General features: G+C 40.0%; 1 protein-coding gene across 1 annotated transcript in view; it reads left to right on the forward strand.

Moving 5' to 3' along the window:
• PTPRN2 (protein tyrosine phosphatase receptor type N2) overlaps positions 1-23060 on the forward strand; it is a 690139-nt gene that overhangs the window by 221994 nt on the left and 445085 nt on the right. The window contains exons 6-9 of the mRNA XM_063147608.1: positions 6684-7134; positions 12583-12828; positions 16116-16156; positions 17391-17779. Of these exons, the coding sequence (XP_063003678.1) occupies positions 6684-7134; positions 12583-12828; positions 16116-16156; positions 17391-17779 (1127 nt within the window). The remainder of the gene's footprint in view (positions 1-6683; positions 7135-12582; positions 12829-16115; positions 16157-17390; positions 17780-23060) is intronic.

Below are 23060 nucleotides of genomic sequence, written 5' to 3' on the forward strand. Positions count from 1 at the left end.
GGTTTGCAATATCCCATGAATGCTTTTTTTTCACACTGAAAAATTGTGGATCAGACTGAAAATTAGCAACAAGCTTCATGCTTCTCTCTCAGCAAGAGTCCAAAGTTCACAATTTATCCCTACAAGGAAGCACTACAGACTTTTAAAAAAACGTTCTCAACACAGGTACACCAGCCATTGCTCTAGCTCACAGTACGAGGTTTAAACAGGCCCAAGTCCACAGTTCATGATAAGACCATGCAAGGAAGAAGTTTGGGCCAAAACAAATGACATTCCTAATGCAGGCTCATCAGCCTTTGCTCTGGCGCCTGCTATCAATTTCAAGGCAGACAAGAGTCTCAGGTTCATGATTCATGATAAGTCCAGGCAAGGAAGAACCTCAGGCAATTAAAACAATTGTAAGTCCAGGCAAGAGAGAGCCCTGGGCAGTTGAGATGTTCCCATGCAGGGCCTCTATGATCCAGGCTCCCAAGCAGACTAAGTCCAGGATTCAGAATATGTTCAGGCAAGTTAAAGTCTATTGCAGTAGAATGTTCTCCATTTGGGCCTCTACTGTACTAAATTCCAGATGGGCTAATAGCCCAGATTTCAGGATAAATTCAGTCATTAAATGTAGGTTGAGTCCAAAGAAGAAAGTGGTCCAGGCATTATTTCCAGCATAAGTTTTGTTGCGTCTGCACCAGCATAAATAAAGGGGAAGGGCTATTATAGCTCATCTTCTGACGATCTATTCTGATGGGGGAATCGGGCTAGCATTACGTCAAACAGGGCATCTCTGTTCTGCTTTCCATAGATGCTTCTGTTCCCAAGAAACATATCTGAAACCTCTTCTTCCTCAGCTGAGTCTTCCCCCTGCTTTATTTCTACAGAAGGGTTGACAGCCTTCTGAGCATCAGGCATGTCATTCAAAATCATAACTTGCAGCTAGTCAGGAATGTCCAACTCTCTTGGCCTACTGTTCTCTGTGAAGCCATGGAGAGTTAGGGCCTTGCTAGACCAGGCGTTAGCGCGGTGTGAGGCCCGGTTTCCCTCCTGTGCATCCAGATGATGCACAGGAGAATCTGGGGTCAGGCCGCGCTGAAGCCTGCCTTAAGCCGGCATAAGCGGATTCGCTTATGGCCCGGCTTTTCTGCAGCCCCGGCCTCAGGCCAGGGCTGCGGAACGTCTAGCAGAGTCCGTGGCTTTTTGCGGCTACTCGCTTACTCGTGAGTAGCCTGGAAAAGCCACGGACTGGGCACAGCGCTCATACGAGTGCTGTGCCCATCGGGCCGGGGGGGATCCTGGGGGGGGGGAGAGAGGGGCAGGGGGAAGGCCGGTCATCGGGGATGGCAAAGGGGGGAAAGCCAGTCATCGGGGATGGCAAGGGGGGGGAAGCCGGACATCGGGGATGGCAAGGGGGGGAAAGCCGGACATCGGGCCTGGCAAGGGGGCGGAGAAGATTGGGGACGGGCCTGGCAAGGGGGGGAGAAGATCGGGGACGGGATCGGGCCTGACGGATGGGGGGAGGACGAGCGAGCAGGCAGGGGGGAATCAGGGGCAGGGAGAGCGGGGGGGCTTTATTTTTGTAAAAAAACCCACCTACTTTCTCCGGCAGGGCTCCGGCGCACATGGTGCCTTTAAAACAAAAAAAATGGCCGACACTACGGGGCTTCCTCTTGCCCCGTCCCGTCATGTGTCTGGAAGCCGGCGATGGCGCACGCTAGCTCTAGCACACCATCGCCCCTCCTCCCTGCCGGCTTATCCGGCAGGTCTAGCAAGGCCCTTAGGCTCTCACCATTCTGACATTCCACAGCCTGAACAAGTCCCAAATTCAGTCCCCTGCCTTGCCTTGTTGTTATTGTTATCAGATCGGAAACCAGCCAGAGCTAAGCTCTCATGCCTTGGGATTTCCACAACTGGACTGGGTTCTAAACCATCCCAGTCCACTTCTCAAACAGATTCTGCCTCCAAACTATAGGGGCCACAGCAGCTCTTCTGACGACAATTAAGGCCATTTACCTTCTGTACAACCTCCTGTCAGCACTCTGGCAAGACTTCAGTCAACTCCACCTTATCAAGAACGACATCCCCATTTTTAAATTATCCAGCACCCAGGCCTAGTAGCTGCAATTGCAGTTTAGGGGGTTTCCTAGCTTTTTTAATTTTAGAACATTATTTATCCCCAGACTCCAAAGCCCTAGCCACCAATCAGTCAAAATATGATGGCTCAGGGGCAACATAATGCATTTCCCCCCAACATTTAGCCTGGGTGACTAGAATGTGTGGCTTAGCCAGAAATATATTTGTCATAACATTACTTGTTAGTTCTAATTGGTTCTCATTTGACATAAATGCAGTCTCGGTCTCAGGCACTCTAATACTTCCCATTAATTTCCCACTTAGAGCATAAAGTTTACTCCCGCTCTGTCTTTAAAGGAATTGATAAGGTTTTCCTGTAATATCATTTGCACTTTCTGCCCCCTTGATCAATTTATTATGATCTGTGTTTTCTGCACATATGTCAAAGAGGGCACCTGGGGATAACTGACTGGGTATCCACTAGTTCCACCAAAGAGAAGTTCCATGAGGTTAAACTCCTGTTCTTCATAATTTTGGCTAATCTTTTCAGCTGGTGCTATCATCAATAAAAGTTTTACAAGTATATCAATAAAAACTCTTGTGGGTATAATCCTATCATCCAGTATTTTTTTTTAATATCAGGGAAATAACTTTTGGCTACCTAAATGTCACAACTATATTGCTGTTGTTGTTGTTTGTTGTTGTTATTATTATTAGTACATTCTGAGTGTAAATGTGTTATTGATACCAGGTCAATTTCCTTATGGGATAAGGATAATAAGGCACTTAGATGTGTTTAGCTGTATAAGGAGAACCAAAAAGCATGCATTTCCATTTTATGAAGCAAGAAACTGTTGGAAGTAACTCTACTCAAAAATAAGCAGAGTTGTATTAGAAGCTTCTCTCAGTAGAAACGCAGCAAAGACCCAATAAAGCTCAAATACTTGGTTAAGTTGAAAACAGAGCTTTTGCTGACATAAAGGTTGATTGAATAAATTACAGCACACACATACTCACAACGATCACATCTGATAACAGCAGTAGCAGTAATGATAATGGTAAAAGAAACATACACAATACAGAACTATATATATAGTGCAAAAACTGTACAGTCATCCCAGCCACTAATAATTCAATAATTACATTGTCCAGATGGTGGCCTTGACATTTAAAAGTATTTCTTCATGTTTCTTCATGTCTTCTGCCAATGGGCATGCTAAAGCTCAGGAATAAGGTAAAACTGATCCATTCCAGGATCCAACAGAAACAAGGCAAATTAGGTTGCAAGACAAATTCACTCTCCACTTCAGTACCCTTAGCTTGACTGGAGTAACACACGCAGTTCAAATCATTACCCTTTCTGGTATGTAGTCCTGCCATACAGTCCCTTCATTCCTTCCAGTTCACCTATTTTATGGGCAAAGAGGCTTCAGCCCTTTCCAGTTATTAACTTTGCAAGGTGTTCTGGTTTAACAACAAGCCTTTGGTATCTTGTCTTTACTATTTTAGCAATTAATGTTTTACATTCCAAAGGTGATACTTGTTGTCTGTTGAACTTGGGGCTACACTGTTTTATTGGAGTGGGGAGTCACCAGGAGTTAAGTATGCATATCACTTTGTCACTGCACTGAATAAATATCCTTCATAATTTACTTCTCAGGCAACTCTAAATAATAAACCATTCTAGATTGCTTCAGCCCAGGCAATGAAGACTGGCCAGCTTCATTTTTATCCTGTGTGTCATAGTTGATTTGACTTTAAGTTTCAAAGTAATTTTCTTTTATTTATCTAGTATATTATCTACATCATCTACATCATCCTTGATGGGTCAAGGGACCTGTTCTTCAGAATGGAAAATTTAAAGATCATCCTCAGTAAAGACACTGGTGGCTCAAAGTTAACAAATAGTTTAAATATCTTAAGGTGGTGTCAATATGTGGTTGAATAGTAGTTTCAGCTGTTGAACAATGTATCTTTTATTTTACATTTGCATCCCACCTTTTCTTCCATCCTCAATGTGGCATACATGGGGTTCTTGGTAGTCTCCCATCAGACACTGGTGTGATCCAGACCTGCTTAGCTTCATCTGCCATCAAATTACACCTTTATTTTAAAAAGAAACAAGTTAGTTGCACTTAGTTCCCACTGAAAGTGCATCTTATTTTATAATAGAAGCCACATATTGTTCAGTTGCAGGCTAGAGTACATATGAAGTAGCTCCAATGCTATTGTGGCAAAACCTAAAACTTTTTCACTGTTGTTGTCAGATATTTTTTATTGCCTGGCTCAAATATTATTCCTCGTTGAACGAATGTTCATATTGTTGCTTCCCACTTCCTTGCCAGTGTGTTTTCTTTGCTCTCTTATTCCATAGCTAGCTGTTTCCACTGTCACATGATTAATGTTGCCAGCAAAAAGAATTTACAAATCCCTGTCATTAAGAGCAATTAAGATTTGCAAAAAATAAAAGCCCCTGCTGTGTGGTTACCCTGTGAAACTCATTTAACTTTGAAATAAAGCTAGTAGTGTCTAGTTGGTATTCAACTGGAGTAAAAAGAGCAGATGAAATGGCACTAATAAAAGGCTATGATCTTAATTCCTTGATTAAAAATAAATATGTTTGCAAGAGCACCCCAAGCTGCAAATCTGGTCCTTTAGAAGGATTGCAACCCCATTCAGAACAAGTAGTACCCTAATCTTTGATCAGCTTGATGAACATAGCCTCCATCTTGTCTGGATTGAGCTTCAGTTTGTTCATCCATATCCAATCCATTAATATTTCCAGACAGCAGTTCAGGATTTATACAGACTCCTTGGCATCAATTCAGAGAGAGAGAAAGAGAGAGAGCTGGGTGTAGAGATGAGACACAATCCCAAAATCTGGATGCCTTCCCCTAGCAGCTTAATGTAGATAATAAGCATAATGGAAAACTATAGGCCAACATCCTATAGGCCAACATCCATGGGGCTGGGCAATAGTCCGCAAGCAATAGTCTGGAAACATTCAGACAGAAATTCAGCCCATTCTCATACCAATACCAGGGTTGATTTAATCAAATGCCATTGAGAGTAGAACCAACAGGAATGCATGTCCCCTGTCTCATTTCTGGCAAAGCTCATCCACCAAAGCTGTTCTGGTCCTAAAACTAGGCTTGAGCACCTTTATCCTGGCCAAAGACCAGACTGAGACTGTGCCCTGCAACATGTGTAGAGCCATGAAATCCTTAACTTGCCCTGATGAAGGGACCTCAGTATGGATGTTAAAATCCCCTAATACAGTTAGTTTGTGGAAAGTCGACAGCACATCCACCAGCTCAGGCAGAGAGACGGTTGGGCAGTGGTGTGGGCAGTACGCCAACAAAACCCCTTGGCCTGTGTTATTCTGTTTATCTATAGGAGTTTTTCATCCATTTAAAAGTTGAAGTGACTTGCTGTGAAACAAAGACGGTTCTTTAACAAAGTCAGTCCTGGATAACTTTAGACAAAGGGATACATTTCAATGCAGTCCTCGTTGGCACTTTCAGTATAATATTGAATTGGTTTTCCACTTTACTTTCCAATAAAATAAATAAATAGAGAACTTCACCACAAATATACCAAAGAATAGAGTGATGTTAGCCTGTGTCCGTAGAGACCACCATGGCCCATGGTGGCTTTAAATTTAATACTAAAACATATATGTGAGTATAGACTTTTTCTATCCCTGTGACTTTAGATTGACTGCTAGAAGCGAGGATGCTTTCAAACTAGGCTTACTGCTGTTGAAACCATATTTTAATTAGGAATTTTTGAATAGCATTGCAGGCTGCCGGAGTTGTGACCTGTCAAGCTGTTGAGAGACTGCTGGTCCTCTCTTGATGCCAGCTTAGCCTGCGATTGACACTTGTACCCAATTTGTATAAAACTGCTTGAGGTGTCAGTGTTCTTCTTTTTGATGGACTTGTTTGTTTACAAGAGAATCAGGGAAATCACAGATATCCCAATATTTGAGAGCATTCAGATTCTTTTTGAACACCTATATTTAAAATCCACCCTTGATTGCCCAGGCTGAACCTTTGGCAAGCAGTTTGATAAGGTTTTGTATGCAGGAATAGCTTTCCTCAGCACTGTAAGCTATTGGAATTTGGCCGTATTTCAGAGTGTGAGGCTGATATCCAAAGGGCTCTGTGGATGAATGAAAAGTGGTTGTGCTCAAAGGGAGAGGGGCTAGTAATTTTCTTTTCAAACAGCAATCCTTCCCCCTACATTGAATCCTATTCCAGATGATCCCTTGACCTGTTCGAGATAAAAAAAAATACACATTAAAAGTCCCTGGAACTTGGGGAAACTGAATGGCTTGGCTCACAAAAGCGAGTTGAATTGGTTGCGCCATGTAAGTCTGGCAACCCCAGATTTCCCAGCAATGGACATCCCTATGCAAAACATGCAAAATTATGTAAATGTGCATGCTTGCTATAAACTGTAGAATCCAGCTTTGAACATAGAATGTAGATTACCTTTTATCCATCTATACGAAGTTAAAGCAGGAACATCATTCCTATGTAGTGTAATGGAGTTCCAGTGTTGGCTAATTAGAAAGGGTTGGTATAAGAATCATTCTAACACAGCTTATCTTTTTCTTCCAGATTGATATCCCACCTGACGCCATAATCAACTACATGGTACAGAATTCTAAAGGAAAAACATCTGCTTTGATCCGTTCAGGAACAGCCCATTCAAAATATATTGAAAACTTCCCCATGCGAACCTTCAGCCAAACACAGATAGATACATTCCCACTAAAGCCACAAGAAGAATTTGACAGAAAAGCTCTACTGGCAGCCTTAAATGCATACATCACTCAGAAGGTGACAGCAAAAAACTTTGATGAAACATCATCTGTTAGCAGGACTAAAGAGTCTTCCCCCTATACGAGTAGGCTCAAGCCTCCTCAGACTGACCATCTTGATGGAACGTTGTCCAAAGAAAAAACAGGGGATTTTGACATGAGGCCACCATTCCTACGGAGGCCTGGATCTGGTCTGGTACCTGGTTCTACCCAGAGTGATTTGAGGGTCCCTCTAACTCCAGTAGATGGTAAGAGATCCATATACATGAACTTTGCATGAGTGCTCATATAGTGTTCTAGACCAATAGTTTTCAAACTGTGTTTCAAGGAATCCTGGAATTCTTTGGAAGTTTTTCAAAGGATCCTCAATGAGAAAGTCAGTAATGGCAGACAAGTTTTCCTTAAGGGCAGTGTGCTTACTACTGTTAATATTCCCATGCAAGAGAAAGGCAGGATGTGTTCTGGAGCAGACTGTCGTTCCACATTAAGGTGATAGTGAGACTGAACAGAGCTGGCCAGTTAACCTTGAATAAACCATATAATACTCCCCAGAATCTGTTGCAACATCCAGAGTTTCTGTGAGAGATGTACAGAACTTTCATAGCAGACAAGTCAATGTCAAATTCCTGGAAAGTAAAAAAGGTTTGCTATAGTCGAAAGAAGAATATGTTCAGTTTTGGGAGATGGAATGATGGCTAATCAAATGAGGATAGATCAAGTACGTATGTGAATCAGTCCTGCAATGGAGGGAAATGAGGAACCTGGGAAATTCTGGGCCACTGGCACTTCTCTTAGAACTTTCTCTTAGAACCATGAACTACAGTTTAGAATATATGAAAAAAACACCGAGATATCGGTTTTCTGGAAATTCACATAGAAATATGATTTGATAACTTGCCGGTGACATTTTAATCCTTTTGTAGCTGTATAGAATACTATATATAGTATATCCCATGGTGCGTGTGTGTATGTTTTCACATGTCTTTTTTTTCTTTTGTTCATGTATTGAAGTGTTGCGATTTAGTCAGAAGATAGCTCGGTGTGTACATGCTGGAAGTGACAGCATTCATGGCGAAGCACCTGTCTGATAATAGGTTTCAAAAAGCAAATTTTAATGTAAATACAAATCCAGGTGGCACTGCACATCTCTGGAATAGGATTGCTGTTAAAACAAACTAGGCCCATGCTGGTTTCATTATCATGCACTGTCCTATTTCACCTTTCTTAGCAGGGAACTACAAAGAACAAGTATTTAACACTTACAGAGAATAATATTCTACAAAATGTATTGGATTTTGCCAGTTTGGCTTCCACAGGCATAAGGTATCTTGAAATAACTTTTCACCATGTTTGGGTACAACATTGAGCATTTCCTTTGAATACAAACATATAAACATTCTGCATCCTTTTGTTCTGTAGGCCTGCTACAGCATGGGATGTTTCTAAACTTTCACTTCCCCAAACAGTTTCTTGCTCTGTAAAGTTAATAAATACAAATCAAGTATTTTTCTTAGCTTGCTGCCAACAACCGAATCCAGATTCTTCAGTCTCATATATCTTCTAACACACAAGATATACTACATTTTTCAAAAGTGCTGCCAATTGTGGTTGTGGTTGTTATTGGCCTTTTAACTATCATGGACAGTGGTTGTCGGGTAACAGTGTTTCATATTTTTTCTTAGTTTTCCTTAAGATGTCAGTCATTTCTAACAAGAAGCTTATCTTCAGGAGGTGTTCCTTTGACAGGCAGCATCCTAGTGACTGCCCAGAATGACAAACAACACACTTCAGAGAAGGCAGATGGCTTCTCTATCTTCAGTTTATTTAATGAACTAGAAAGACCTGCAGAGAGTCTTTTAGCAGACTATGGAGTTGGGCCGTTGGCCATTCATTTCCCCGTTTGATTTCTTTCTCCTTATTTTCATTTTTCTTGTGATTGAGGCTGTGCTTTGCTATAGACTATGGAACTAGGGGAAGGAGACTGGAGAGATAAGGCCTGATAGAATGAAGGAAATAAAAGAAAATGAGTTTATAGTGAATGAAACTGAAATGGCAAGGTTATAACAACAGTTTATTGTTCAGCAGCCAAGATGTTGCTGGACAGCTAGGTATAAAGCGAAGGCATTGAACTGAATTTGCAAGGGGGAAAGTCCACCATACAGCAATGTTAATATTACATCATACTTTGTATTGGGCTCATATCTGGCCGTGGAATTCTACAAACGTTATGTAAGGATCCAGGGGGCCTCAAACATGGAACTCTCACAGCAGGGCTTCTATACCTAACTCTCTGTGCTGCTGTGGTAGCTTACCTGCAGGAGCAGCATTTGGCCTGCCCTCTGGTGTGCTTTCACACCATCACTGGAGATAGTTAAAGGATGATATTGCAGTTACCAGGTCATAAGGATTAGTTTACCATAGAAACCAATAGGGTTTCACCTGGTCCTCCAAAGCTTCTAATTTCAGCTTGGCTCTTCAGTTTGAACAACCTGTCTCTTAGGTGCAGACTAAGCCTCTCTCCAACTGACAATCCCTGTTTGACTGCTGGCTGGCTTGATGGTATGTGTTTGATGGCCCTCCTGCCTGCTTCCCAGGTTGACTACATACTTCCAGCTTTGAGTAGATATAACTGCCAAATCTACATAGAGCCTTATTAAATGTTTTCATGTCAGTTATAAGCTGTATTCACATGCAACGAACTAGGAATTAAAAACTTAGCATGTCATCTGAAACAGGGCTCCTGGCTTATCGCTTCTCTTACAGCAAAGGTGTGGAATCTCAGGTCCGGGGGCCAAATCTCCCCCCCAGGTTCCCCAAATGACCCCTTTCACTGGTCCCACTCTCTTTTCTCTAATCACCAGGTGTTTGGTGGTTTCCCAGCTTTTGTGCAGCTTTTTTCTATTCTAAAAGATTGAAATGCCTCTTCTAAAGTTTAGTTACCAGCAGTAAGAGCTTTAAACTAAAATATGCTGGTATTTTGGCCCCCACCTTCGGCCCCGCCCACCACAGGAATGCAGCCCCTGAGAGCTTCTCCAAAATGGAATTCACTCCTTGGAATGAAATTAAACACCTGTGGTTTAAACAAACCACAACTCCCCATGTTCAGCTGTCAGAGGGAACTGTAAGTTTGTTTAAAAGTGGAAGTGGGTAATAGGGAATAGTAATGGGGTTAAAGGTGGAGGTGGATGCTTCTAATCTCCTTGTAGGTGCAAAAGAAGAAGCAAGGGGAGTGAATGAATGGGCCCAAGGCTCATGCAGTCTCATAAACTGTGATTTCCTGTTACGTCTGAATTGGGTCAAAGTGCCCAATTGATTGGCACTCTCACCAATAGATTGGCACTGTTGGCTATACCTTTTCAGATTCCTGCAGTTATTTTTGTGTATTTTTTCATTTTCAATAACTCTTAATATTTTCTCCTTTAAACTTCTGTTAATAACACATTTAGAAGTCTGTTTGACTTTCTTTGTAAATATATTACTAAGAAATCCAATCGATTTGGTTTTTCTTATCTTGCCTCAGATGTCATTTTCCATTTATGTTCTTTGGCATCCTTCACAAACTCACTTCCCCTATTCTGTTCACAGCTGACATATCAGAACAAGATGTAGCTAAAATTCTCCTTTGGAAACACTTCTTCAGCCAGACGAGCCAACATAATAAGAGACCTTTTAAAAATTTGTATTTTAGTATGAATACACAACTGGAATAAAATTAAGGTGTTTTGTTAAAAGGCAAGATTATAACATTTTATTTCCTGATATTAATGAAAATTAGGTTATAATAATAAAAATTACAATTCTAAATGTAAACTATCATGGATATTACGTTACGTTTCATTGCCTTATATAAAAAACAGTGTGGGGAGTCCTTTGCACAATATTTTTTCTGCATGATCCAGTATAATGTCTCAGCTGGCTGGAGCATGTGTTTATGTGGTTGGCCGTTGGGTAGTCAGCCCAACCAAGTAGTTGGATAGTAGGCGATAGCTACTTTGATTATAGCACCAAAGTGACATGATACAAAGTTGCTGAATACTTTGCAAGAGGGAGTGATCCCATGCCGCCAGAAAGTGTCAGTGGGGAAATTACTCCTGAAGAAATCCTCTCTGGACCTGGAAGATCTTAACAAATTTAGGCCAATGACAAATGTACCTTTCATGGGCAAGGTCCTTGAGTGGGTGGTGGCCAACCAGATCCAAACACTCTTGGATGAGACTGATTATCTGGATTCATTTTAGCCATGGTTCAAACCAGATTTTGCACAGAAACAGCCTTGGTTGCCGGTATGATGATTGATGTTGGGAGAAATGGGGAGTCTGACCCTGTTAATACTCCTGGAATCTCGCTGGTTTTCAAAATGATTGACCATGGTATCCTTCTAGGGAGATTGTCTGAGCTGGGAGTACTGCATCACAGTGTTCTGCTCCTGCTTGGACGGTCAACTCCAGAAGGTAGTGCTTGGCCCTGTAGATTCTCCAGCATGGGGTTCCTAAGGGATCGGTTTTGTGCCCTGAGGATCAAGCATCTACATGAAATCACTGAAACCTACATACTATTCAAAATCTATTTGGAAACACTGAGTAGGGCCATCTGGAGTTTTGGAGTGTATGTATGGCATCATCAGTATGCTGATGTCATGCAGCTCTATTCTCCTTTTCATTTTGAATTTGTGCTAGGCAGAATGGTAAACTGTGAGACTTTGGGAACAGATTCTTTTAGCTCATGAACACTATTCAAGGGATCCCACGGGACTGGACCATGACACTCAGAGATATCCCATTGCTTTTTCCCTTCAAAAAAATCCTTTGGTGAATGGGCAAAACATATGGGTATCAGCAATTCAGAATTCCATGGCCATGGCTTATACTTTTATTTATTTATTTTTCTTTGGTAACTATCTAATACAAAAAAGAGAAGCTTGCTCTATTTGGATATTGTATGTAATCTGTTTTTATGCTTTTTATGGTTTTAAATTTTGTTTTTAATGTTCCGTGTTTTAATCTTTGTAAACCACCCAGAAAGCTTAGGCTATGGGGCGGTATATAAATGTAAATAATAATAATAATAATTTATTTTTGTCAGCAGAGTACACATTGCTTGTCCATGCTCCTTTAATGTAATACTGAAACAGCTTCCACTTTTTACTGTGCATTAACAGCATTAAGGTTGGTTGAGTGTATTTATAATTGATTTCTACCATTGTACAGCTTTAGTAAGAGGTTTTTTTGTTTTTTTTTAAAGTCTAAATATAGGGTAAAAGAGTTAATTCAAGTGATAAAATAAATGCCACAATTTTGTCCCAGAAATACAGGTGCACCTATATAAACCATATTGCTTTGGGACAATTTATCAATGGACATTTTTCACCACAACTTTATTCCAAATAGTAGTTCCAGTGGGCGAAGTGCGTCCAGTGAGACAAGTGATCTAATTACTGATTTGCATAAGAAGATAATCCCATTAATTAATAAAATTGCATCAATTCCATAAACACATTTGAATAAGAAAAATATTTTCAAGGATATATTTATGAATACAGATTAGCACTAAATAATGTAGTCAGGACTCCTAGATAATTAAATAGCTCCTATTGAGGACTGGAGCCGAGACCAGAATGCTTTGTTTCTCTTTCGCTTGCACGCAGCATTAGTTTTTTTATATATATAAGTAATCACATTTTCTTGTCCTTTCCTAAGAAATATTTATTCAAGATGTTCTGAGGGACCTGAAGAAACATCATGTGGATGTAGATAAGTTGAGCCCACTGGAGCTGGATGAGATGGCTGATATCATTGCTGATGCTATTCAAGCTGTTGATGTAGATGAAGAAAAGAAAAATGCCCCTGGGAAGGTTGAAGGAGAGAGAGCAGAAAAGGGAGTGGACGCAGAAGGGAAAGATGATTATGAGATGGGATTAATGACTGAAGGTTATCCCATGCAAGGTAGTATATTAAATATGGTTGCTTTCCTTCATTTTATTTTCTAAAGTAATCAGATCTTAAAAACAGCCCTGGAAACAGATGCAAAGAGGAAAAACTTACCTGCTTCACTGCACCACCCTCACAGCTACTTGCTAACTCCTCTCTATTTCTCCCTGCTTTATAGCTTGCTTCTGTTTCTCCCTGCTATGATGATGGGAAGATCATCACCACTCAATTGCTACAATTTTCACATCTCCCCCATCCAGAAAATGCACATTGGGAGCTTGCACAAATCTTATAATTATTTTTACTATAATTCTAGAGAGAATCAGCTTCTAAATAGAGTAAAAAAAGAAATTCCAGACTGGGGAAATGCAACATTTTTATTTCGGATGAGATGGCATTGCAGGAGCACAGGAAGCATGAAATGTTGTATGTCCTGCTCATTTTGCAAAGTTATCACCTCTGAAGCCACTCTGAATTCGTTTTTATGCTAAAATAGTCAGTAGGACATTCAAGAGTAAAGTGTCTGGGACACACTTACATGAAGAGCAGAACTAAAGATTATATCAGAAAATTATGCTCCCAACTCTGTTTGCAGAGATAACAGGAATGTGGAAATTGAGCAATCTCTTGCAGGGGAGGATTGTTGAACAAAGGGGAGGATTGTTGCGCCTCACTCCTGCCCACTGATTCTCCTGGGGCGACCAAGGGGCTCACTTTCAAATACGGATGCTGGCCACTATTATGAATTAAATGGCCATTCTGCCACGCCCGGTATAGCCTGGGCGTGGGGAGGCGTTTGTGGGTGTGGTGAGAGAAGACGCACCCAACCTTGTGTGGCTGGGGCTGGTATGGTGCCACATGAGGGGAAGGGACGGAAAGCTAATAAATAAGGGGCTCTCTCTCCCTTCCCCCTCTTTGCTGTGCAGCTCCCTCCCTCCCTGTAGGCAGTGTGGGCTTGCTGGTTGCCGTTTGGAGCCGAGTTGGAATTTTTTACTCCTGTACTGAATTGTGCAGTAGTTTTTTCGCTTACTTCACACTGTGAGACAGCTTGGGTGTTTTAATATGTTAATTTGTTCTAATTCGGTCACATTTTGCTATTCGGCGCTAGGTACGGGCATCCAGAGTGGTGTGGGAATGGTGAGCATTCACTTGGCACTGTTCACAGTGACTGGTAAGTCTGAGGCTCCCAGCTTTGAGCCCCACGGCCTACCTGGGAGATATGACTTACCTTTGGGGCCGACTCTTCTCACCCATTCAGAGCTGGATGGCGTGAGTTAGGGCGTGACAAAGGAAGGTTCCCCAACCCCACAAGGGGCAGGCCCGGGGGAAGGCAAATGATGCAGCACCTACCCTTGGGCCAAGAATGGCTCGCCCAACTTCAGGGGCCTGGCAACAGGCCATACTGGATGCCCGTTAGGATTCATTCCCTCTTGCAGATCATTTAATAAAATGTGGCCCTGTTTAAATCCAGCTGTAAAGTTGTATTGTCTCTTATTTATTGTCGCGTCTCCTTATTCTCGACCTTTGCTCCCACAAACCACATGGGCAGCACTTGCTGGGAAATCAGTAAGTGGTAGAAAACTTCAGGACCTAGGATACCACTGTTGTAAACAATTTAGTTATACCTCTTGATTCTGGCATTGCATATAAGATGACCTGCTTAAATCTTCTCAATCCTCCCAGAGTGCAGGACACAGAATAACGGGCTCAAGTTAAAGGAAGCCAGATTCTAGCTGGACATCAGGAAAAACTTCCTGACTGTTAGAGCAGTATGACAATGGAATCAGTTTCCTGGTGAGGTTGTGGCCTCTCCCACACTAGAGGCCTTCAAGAGGCAGCTGGACAACCATCTGTCAGGGATGCTTTAGGGTGGATTCCTGCATTGAGCAGGGGATTGGACTCGATGGCCTTGTGGGCACCTTCCAACTCTGCTATTCTATGATTCTATGATTCTATGAAATAATTAGTGATCTGTATGTGTTGTTTTGTTGACAGAAACTATTGGGCTGGTTCCAGATATTATATGACCCATAGATTTCAATAGATCTTCTAAATCTGGATCCACTATATGTCAAAATAATTTCATATTTATTTTAATCAGCTACTTAATCCATCCATTAAAAGTATGGCAGATATAGTGCTAATCTTTGTTTGAGAACTCATGGTCTGAAGTCCCATAAATATGTACCATCTAGTCCTTGAATTCAGTTTTTCCATCCTGCTCTGTAACAGATTATTGGTCCTCCTATTAATGACCTATTAATTAATTGTGGGTTAATTAACGCATGATTTGCTGCAGAGCATTCTGTGGCCAGTTTGAGGATTCAACTTCTGATTAAGGGTGCTATAGGTTATCATGGTTAAAGAATACACAGTTACTAGCAATTAGTAGTTAGGTTAACTGTGGGTTGTTTCACCCATGATTAACCTATTGTGTCTGGGTGTGGAAATCATAGAGGTTATCACAAAGAATACTGAACATTAAAAAAGACTGTGCAATGCATCTAATGCACACCATGGCAAATTGTGGGTTAATTAATCCACAATTTCCCACCTACATGCAAACAGCCCCTACTCTTCACACTCAGTAGGTACATACAGACACATGTGCCAGAAACATGTAGACAACACATTGCTGTGCATGTGGATTTCTGTACAGAAGTCAGAGTTAAAAGGGTAAGCTTGTGTATCATAATTAGCGTGAATTTATGTATAAATATAAAAAAATGAGATTTGAACCCACAGAAGCAGGTTTAACAGAGATGCATAAAATATGTTTATCATACTTACATGTCACAAAGTTTCCTGTTTGTATCCCAAGAGATTCAGTATATCAATATTTATCGGTGCAGTAACTGTAGCCTAGAAATCATTATTTCTTCTATTAAAATAAAAGACTGTCAGAACACGCATACTACCATTTTTCCTGAAAAGTGCCAGAGCTGTAAATCTGTTGCCATTCCTCGTTTATTACTGTAAACATTCTTTCTATGCTAGCAGAATACATAGTATTGATTCTTTCTAAAGCGCTAGTAAACAGAGGTAAATTCGTCAGCCATACTATTGAACTAATTAATATAATGCACTCTTACAGTACTGCTTCCATTGATCTTCCATTAGCAAGCTGTCCAAATGGAGTCAAAGTGACAAACCAGATCTATGTTTTTACTTTCGTCTTTCAGCTACAACGTCTTAATGTTTAATGTACAATAAAAAGAGCATAATCTATAGAAAAGTAAAACAGTGTCTGTATTAAATATAATGTTCTGTGCCTCACAAGTGCTTGTTCAATGTTTCAACAGATGAGGGAGCACAGAATGAAAATGCCAGGATTAAAGAGGAGGTAAGTTGCAAGTTTAAACATAAATATCTACAAGCCATCCCCTGAACAATCTGGTCATGCATGATATAATAAACATAATAAAAATGGTTGAGTCTAGATATCATTAAACTTTCTGGTAGAAATACAATGGCAAGATAAGATGTACATGTTTTTAAGTACTTTTGTTCCAGTTCACCTAACTCCATTGAATTTATTGTTTCAAAACTCAACAGAACTAAAAACAAAGTTAGATATTTATCTTAGGCTGTGAGGATAAAGTCATGTAGGTATAATACCTTCCATTTAAACCAAGTGAATGTGTTTTGGATTATACCGCTGCATACCAGCTGCATTAATCTAAATGACTTGCCCCATACCTTGAATTATTTTCTTTCCCACAACATGAAGCTCATCTGGAGAACTGGAAATATGAAAATCATATAGTCATTAAATGGAAAACCCAAGTCCTAATAAGATAATAATTAAGGGTGACCCAAAATTGGTTGAAAGTTAATTTTTTCTGAGAGAGTGGGTAATTTCCCCCCCCCCCCAAACTGAGACAGATTTTGAGTTATCTGAAGTATATTAGGCTGGGGGCATTTACTATATTGGTGAGGTCATGCAGAAGCAGCTTCCTTTTTAATTGTCCATGGGGAGAATTTTAGTTTTGTTGCGATGGCTGCACCTTCACCCCCAAAATAAATCAAATGTCCTATTCCCCCTTCCCTCCCCCAAATTCACCATGAGCTGCAAATCTGATGATGATATTTTATTTCAGCATTAAAAAATTGGGTGCTAGTGAGATTTGTGGGTTACAGATGCAGCACAGTTAAGTATTAATAAGGTAGGCTTTGTATAAAATTCAGCGGTAGTTCTGTAAACTCTTGTAAATGAATGCTTTAGGTTTCATTGGGAGATATACCTCAATGTCCTCACATGTTCCAAAATAAAGAGCCCCTTGAAAGAATGAGATCAGTAGAATTTAAGAAGAAAGTAGCTGTTTCAAGCAAAATACAGATGCCATTTTCTTTACTGTAATCTAAGAGTTGTCAGAAGTTACACTCAGGGGCAAGCTAAACTGATTTCCAATTTAATCCTTAATAAATGTGCAACAGTATACTTTAAAAATGTACTTGGACAGCACGAGGATTCTGTGAGATTTACAGGATTGAATCCATAAATTATACATAAGTATCCCCCATTAATGCAAGTTTTTTTTAAAAGTGAAATATTCACTACATTACTTTTATTATAGGAGAACCGTTTGGGTACAAAACTACTTGATTTTCTGAATGAGGATATGGCAACTGAAAATCTACCTAAGGCAACTTTGCCCAAAGAATCATTTAAAACAGAAATGAAGAAGTCAGAGGATTTAGATCTTTCCTCTTCCTCTGAGGAAGTGATGGCTGGGATTGAAAATGTGAAGAGTGAAACATTCTCGAGGGAGCTGATAGCTGAAAAGAAAACTGAGTCGGAACCTAACTCTAAAGAGCTGACTGAGCTTCATCACTGGATTATGAATACTTTGATTCAGGATGAAAGTGCTTACGAAGAAACTAAAAAGAAGATGGGAGCAGGCCTACAGCTAGATGCAAAGTCTTCTAAAGAAGAGGAATATGGCTATATTGTGACAGAGAAAGAGTAAGTATATTAGTGAAGTGGAGTGTATTAGTATGTGTATGCATAAAATAAAGCATTGCTACAAGTGGTTCTTTAGGAACATTAAAATATTTATATTATTTCTCACATTCAAATCCGTCCCTCTTGCCAAATTGTGACCCAAATTGTGGATTTTATTGTAAGCTTTAAGCAGCTAACAATAAAATCCAAGAATCAATGTTTGAAGTGTCAACATCGCAACAAAGACAGTATATATTAAACATATCTAAATACTAAAACAAAACAAAAAAGGCAAATTGCAGCACCAATAATAAAGCCAAGAATAGAATTAAAAATATCCATATCAGGATGATGCCATTTCAGTTTTTTTATTTTATTTTAATAATCAGAACATTATTTTGTTGGCTGCTGTCTCACCTGATGGTTTTGAGAGAAAAGTCAGAGCTTTCATATTTCCTGTATAAACACATAAGAAAACCATTTCTCTACTTCTCACATTGTCCTTTGATGGTCTAGTGACCTGCAGAGTGCATTAGTAGTAGTATTAATGGTTTTATAGATGTGTGCTTTAAATATTAGGCTTCACAGTGCAACATAAATGGTTTATTTTAGAATTTTAGTCCCTGCTTTACTGTGATTGTGAATTAGAACTATTGTTATAAGGCAGACAAAGGCATGAATCTAAAGCATATTTATTTGGGAGGAAGCTTTATTGAACTCAGTGATGTTTGTTCTTAGTAAACATATATAGAATTTGGCTTCCTATCTTCTTTTAAGCTTTAGTCTCAGTCACTGCCATGTAGGACCAGAGAGTGCTAGTAATATAATTTATGATTTATTCTAATAATACAACTCACGATTAATTCTCTACACATATTCTGCTTTTTGATAGATAGATAGATAGATAGATAGATAGATAGATAGATAGATATGGAGCTGGTTTGTTGATTTGGGTTTGTTCATTGTATATCAGTTTCCTGGTAAATTGTCCGATCCAATTAATACATGATGCTGCCATGTACAGTCGTGTGAAAAAGAAAGTACACCCTCTTGGAATTGTATGATTTGATAACAGATAACAATCATCTGTTCCTTAGCAGGTCTAAAAATTAGGTAAATACAACCTCAGATAAACAACAACACATGACATATTACACTGTGTCATGATTTATTTAACAGAAATAAAGCCAAAATGGAGAAGACATGTGTGAAAAAGTAAGTACACTCTCACTGCTTCCATAGGAATTAAGATGCTAAGTAACAGGTGCTGCTAATCAAATACCCGTGATTAATTGATCATCAGCAAGTATGACCACCTCTATAAAAGTTGAAGTTTTTTAGTTTGCTGGTCTGGAGCATTCAGGTGGAGGAAAGACATCAGCAATGATCTTAGAGAAGCAATTGCTGCTTCCCATCGATCTTGGAAGGGTTATAAGGCCATTTCCAAACAATTTAAAGTCCATCATTCTACAGTGAGAAAGATGATTCAAAAGTGGAAAACATTCAAGTCTGTTGCCAATCTTCCGAGGAGAGGACATCCCAGCAAAATCACCCCAAGTTCAGATCGTGCAATGCTCAGAGAAATTGCAAAAAACCCAAGAGTTACATCTCAGACTCTTCAGGCCTCAGTGAGCATGTTAAATTTTAAAGTTCATGACAGTACAATTAGAAAAAGACTGAACAAGTATGGTTTGTTTGGAAGGGTTGCCAGGAGAAAGCCTCTTCTCTCTAAAAAGAACGTGGCAGCATGGCTTAGGTTTGCAAAGTTGCATCTGAACAAACCACAAGACTTCTGGAACTATGTCCTTTGGACAGATGAGACCAAAGTGGAGATGTTTGGCCGTAATGCACAGCACCACGTTTGGTGAAAACCAAACACAGCATATCAGCACAAACACCTCATACCAACTGTCAAGCACGGTGGTGGAGGGCTTGTTTTGCAGCCACAGGACCTGGGAACCTTGCAGTCATTGAGTCGACCATGAACTCCTCTGTATACCAAAGTATTCTAGAGTCAAATGTGAGGCCATCTGTCCAACAGCTAAAGCTTGGCCGAAATTGGGACATGCAACAGGACAATGATCCCAAGCACACCAGCAAATCTACAACAGAATGGCTGAAAAAGAAAAGAATCAAGGTGTTGCAATCGCCCAGTCAAAGTCCAGTCCTCAACCCGATTGAAATGCTGTGGCGGGACCTTAAGAGAGCTGTGCATAAACAAATGTCCTCAAACCTCGATGAACTGAAGCAACGTTGTAAAGAAGAGTGGGCCAAAATTCCTCCACAACGATGTGAGAGACTGATAAAGTCATACAGAAAATGATTACTTCAAGTTATTGCTGCTAAAGGTGGTTCTACAAGCTATTGAATCATAAGGTGTACTTACTTTTTCACACATGGTTTCTCTATTTTGGCTTTATTTCTGTTAAATAAATCATGACATGGTGTATGTCATGTGTTGTTGTTCATCTGAGGTTGTATTTACCTAATTTTTAGACCTGCTAAGGAACAGATGATAGTTATTATGTCCTGATATGTAAAATCATACAATTCCAAGAGGGTGTACTTTCTTTTCCACATGATTGTAAGGCTGCTACTTGAACAGGATCCTGAAGGGAATAGGATTGCCTGGTCACTTTAAGAAAACCTCTAACATCTTTTAAAGAAAATGTATGGTGATGTCAGCAATATCTTGTCCAACATCTGAGCAGAAACCTGGTGAAAGTTTGTAATAACATTTCTGTTATTACGTGGATTATGCTGAATGCTCATTTCTTAAATATTTCATATTTATCCAGGTTTAATAGTGGCATGCATAGTACATAGATTCAGTGTACTTGCAGTCTACACATTTCTTTCTCCATGTTTATATATGGCGGGGAGTCATGATTGAACCCAATGTCTCATCATATATATGTATGGTGAAAAAATGTTTCCATCCCCCTATACCACAGGTACACACATGCTGAGCCTGTAAAGCATAAAACAATCCTAAGTAATATGGATAAAACAGAGGGGGATTATGGTTTGATTAAAGATTTAAAAGAATGGAGAAGAGTTGGTCATCTGTACGGTACGGTCCAGTAATGGAAGAAGGATGGTTTGATGGAGAGCAGTGTCACTGTTTCAGGAATTTGGAAAGAAGCAACTTGAAAGAAATAATGTGATAGAGGCATAGGCCTAGAGCACAGAAATCATATATGGTTATTATATAAAATTATACTGCTGGGGCAGTTTTGGGGAGGGTCTTAAGATTAAAGATAGTGTCGAAAGTGAGAGAGAGATACAGAGAACTAGAGCAAGCAAAGCTTTTCTCTTTATTATCATGACCAAATATGGCAGGGATCCCAATGTTTTTAGGGCAATGGGCACATTTGGAATTTTGAGAGTGCTGTGGATGAATTCATGAATGGTTGTCTTGGGGGGGCTTCCCCCATTCAAAAACGGCTGCAATGCTGAGCATAAGACAGAGGTGAGATCTGCTTCAAAACACAAAAACACTCTTTTGGATACAAATAAAGATGGCACAGCATCCCAGGTAAAAATAATAATTATTTTTAAAATCTTAAGAAATGAAATATAAATCAGAAGGAGTAGGAAGCTTGAAGGGTGCTGAAAAAGGTGTCTGTGAACACATTGGAGCAGATGGGCACCATGTTGGACACTCCAGAAGTACAGAGTTGAAATAGTGTTTCAAATACTGAGTTGGTAGAGATTTAATTTCTCAGAATTATTATTATTATATGTAATGTGGGCATTTTTCCTGTCACTTTTATAGTTCAGGCATGTCAAAGCTACAGAACTATACGCAATTTAAAAATAAACACACTGCATTAGTGGGCAACAAAACGATATTTCATAGAATCATAGAATAGCAGAGTTGGAAGGGGCCTACAAGGCCATCGAGTCCAACCCCCTGCTCAATGCAGGAATCCACCCTAAAGCATCCCCGACAGACTACATTTGGACTACAATGTTAGATAAGTGGCTAAGTTTTTTAAAATAAAAAAAAAATTGTTATTCCTAAAATCACTGCCTTACTGATTCTATACACTGTGATTCCTTCTTGACAGAATTTTATTAGTAAAGCTGTTTATAATAAAGAAATGAAATTCTTCCAGCCCTCTATTAGCAGAAGGGGTCTTATATATTCATGCATTAAGGTTAATAGCTTGGAGTTCTTTTTATTTTGTGATCTCGGATGTGACTGAAAAAAATTGTACTCAGCGGTATAGTTAGAAAGATGTCAAGAGGTGATTCATTCACTCTTGGATTCTCAGTCATTTGTTGGCTCCAGAGTCGTGATCCAAGGAGATATTTAAGATTGCTTCTCTGTATAGCAGAGACCAGAAATTTTAATTATGTCATGGAGTGAAGATAAATATTTTCCTTGTAGTTCTCAAAGAAAAGCTTTGTGATAGTTTAAAGTCTTGTCAAAATGGCAGCCTGCTTGTCAGTGGCAAGAACAATAGGTCACTCCTGCTGTTTGCTGAGTGACCTTTCAGATCCTTAGAGCGGTGTGATCTATACTGATCCATACTAACCATCAGCACTAATCTTAGGGATGAATTGACAGTTTTAGTGTAGGTAATTGTCTGGCAAATCCTCTCGGGTGCTACTTCAGCATTTTGTTATGGGTAGAAACTGATCAAAATTGGTAATTTTCTGCTGCTTCCTGCAGATTTTGTCCCCAGTTTATGGCATGGATTCTCTCCCACCCCTACTATATGGTAACTATGGGCTGGATTCAGATTTAGTCGGAGTAGACCCATTGAAATAATTTGGACTTAAGTTATCATTACTAAGTTAAGTCCCTTTATTTCAATTATTCTACTCAAAGTATGACTAAACCCTATGAAATTAAAAAAGTATTATTTCATAAATGACACCTTACAGAGGCTGCTATTGTTTAAGCTAGAGTTAAGGTTGGCAGAAGAACCTGGGGAAATAGGGGCAGAAAAGGCCGGAGCCTAAGAAAAGGGAAGGCAGAAGCTCCCGAAAGTCACAGAGAACTAGGAAGGAAAGACTAGAAGTAGGGGTGAATTAGGGAAAGGGGACAAGGCTAGGTGAGGAAACAAAATTAGTTCCAAACTGGTAATCTCATAGGCTTCATCTGGCCCACAGGCTGCTTGTTGAACGTCCATAGTCTAGCAGGGTGGCAAAGCTTCCCTTTCCTCAGTCCCCTTTTTCAATTTGTTCTTAATTTCTCAGGAAAACATAGAGAAGGCCTTGGGAGAAACTAACAGGGTTGCTAGACCAGGGTTTAGCTCGGTACAAGCCCCGGCCCGGCCCCTGTGCGTCC

The sequence above is a fragment of the Elgaria multicarinata genome, chromosome 1 (assembly GCF_023053635.1).
Source record: "Elgaria multicarinata webbii isolate HBS135686 ecotype San Diego chromosome 1, rElgMul1.1.pri, whole genome shotgun sequence".
Classification (NCBI taxonomy): domain Eukaryota; kingdom Metazoa; phylum Chordata; class Lepidosauria; order Squamata; family Anguidae; genus Elgaria; species Elgaria multicarinata.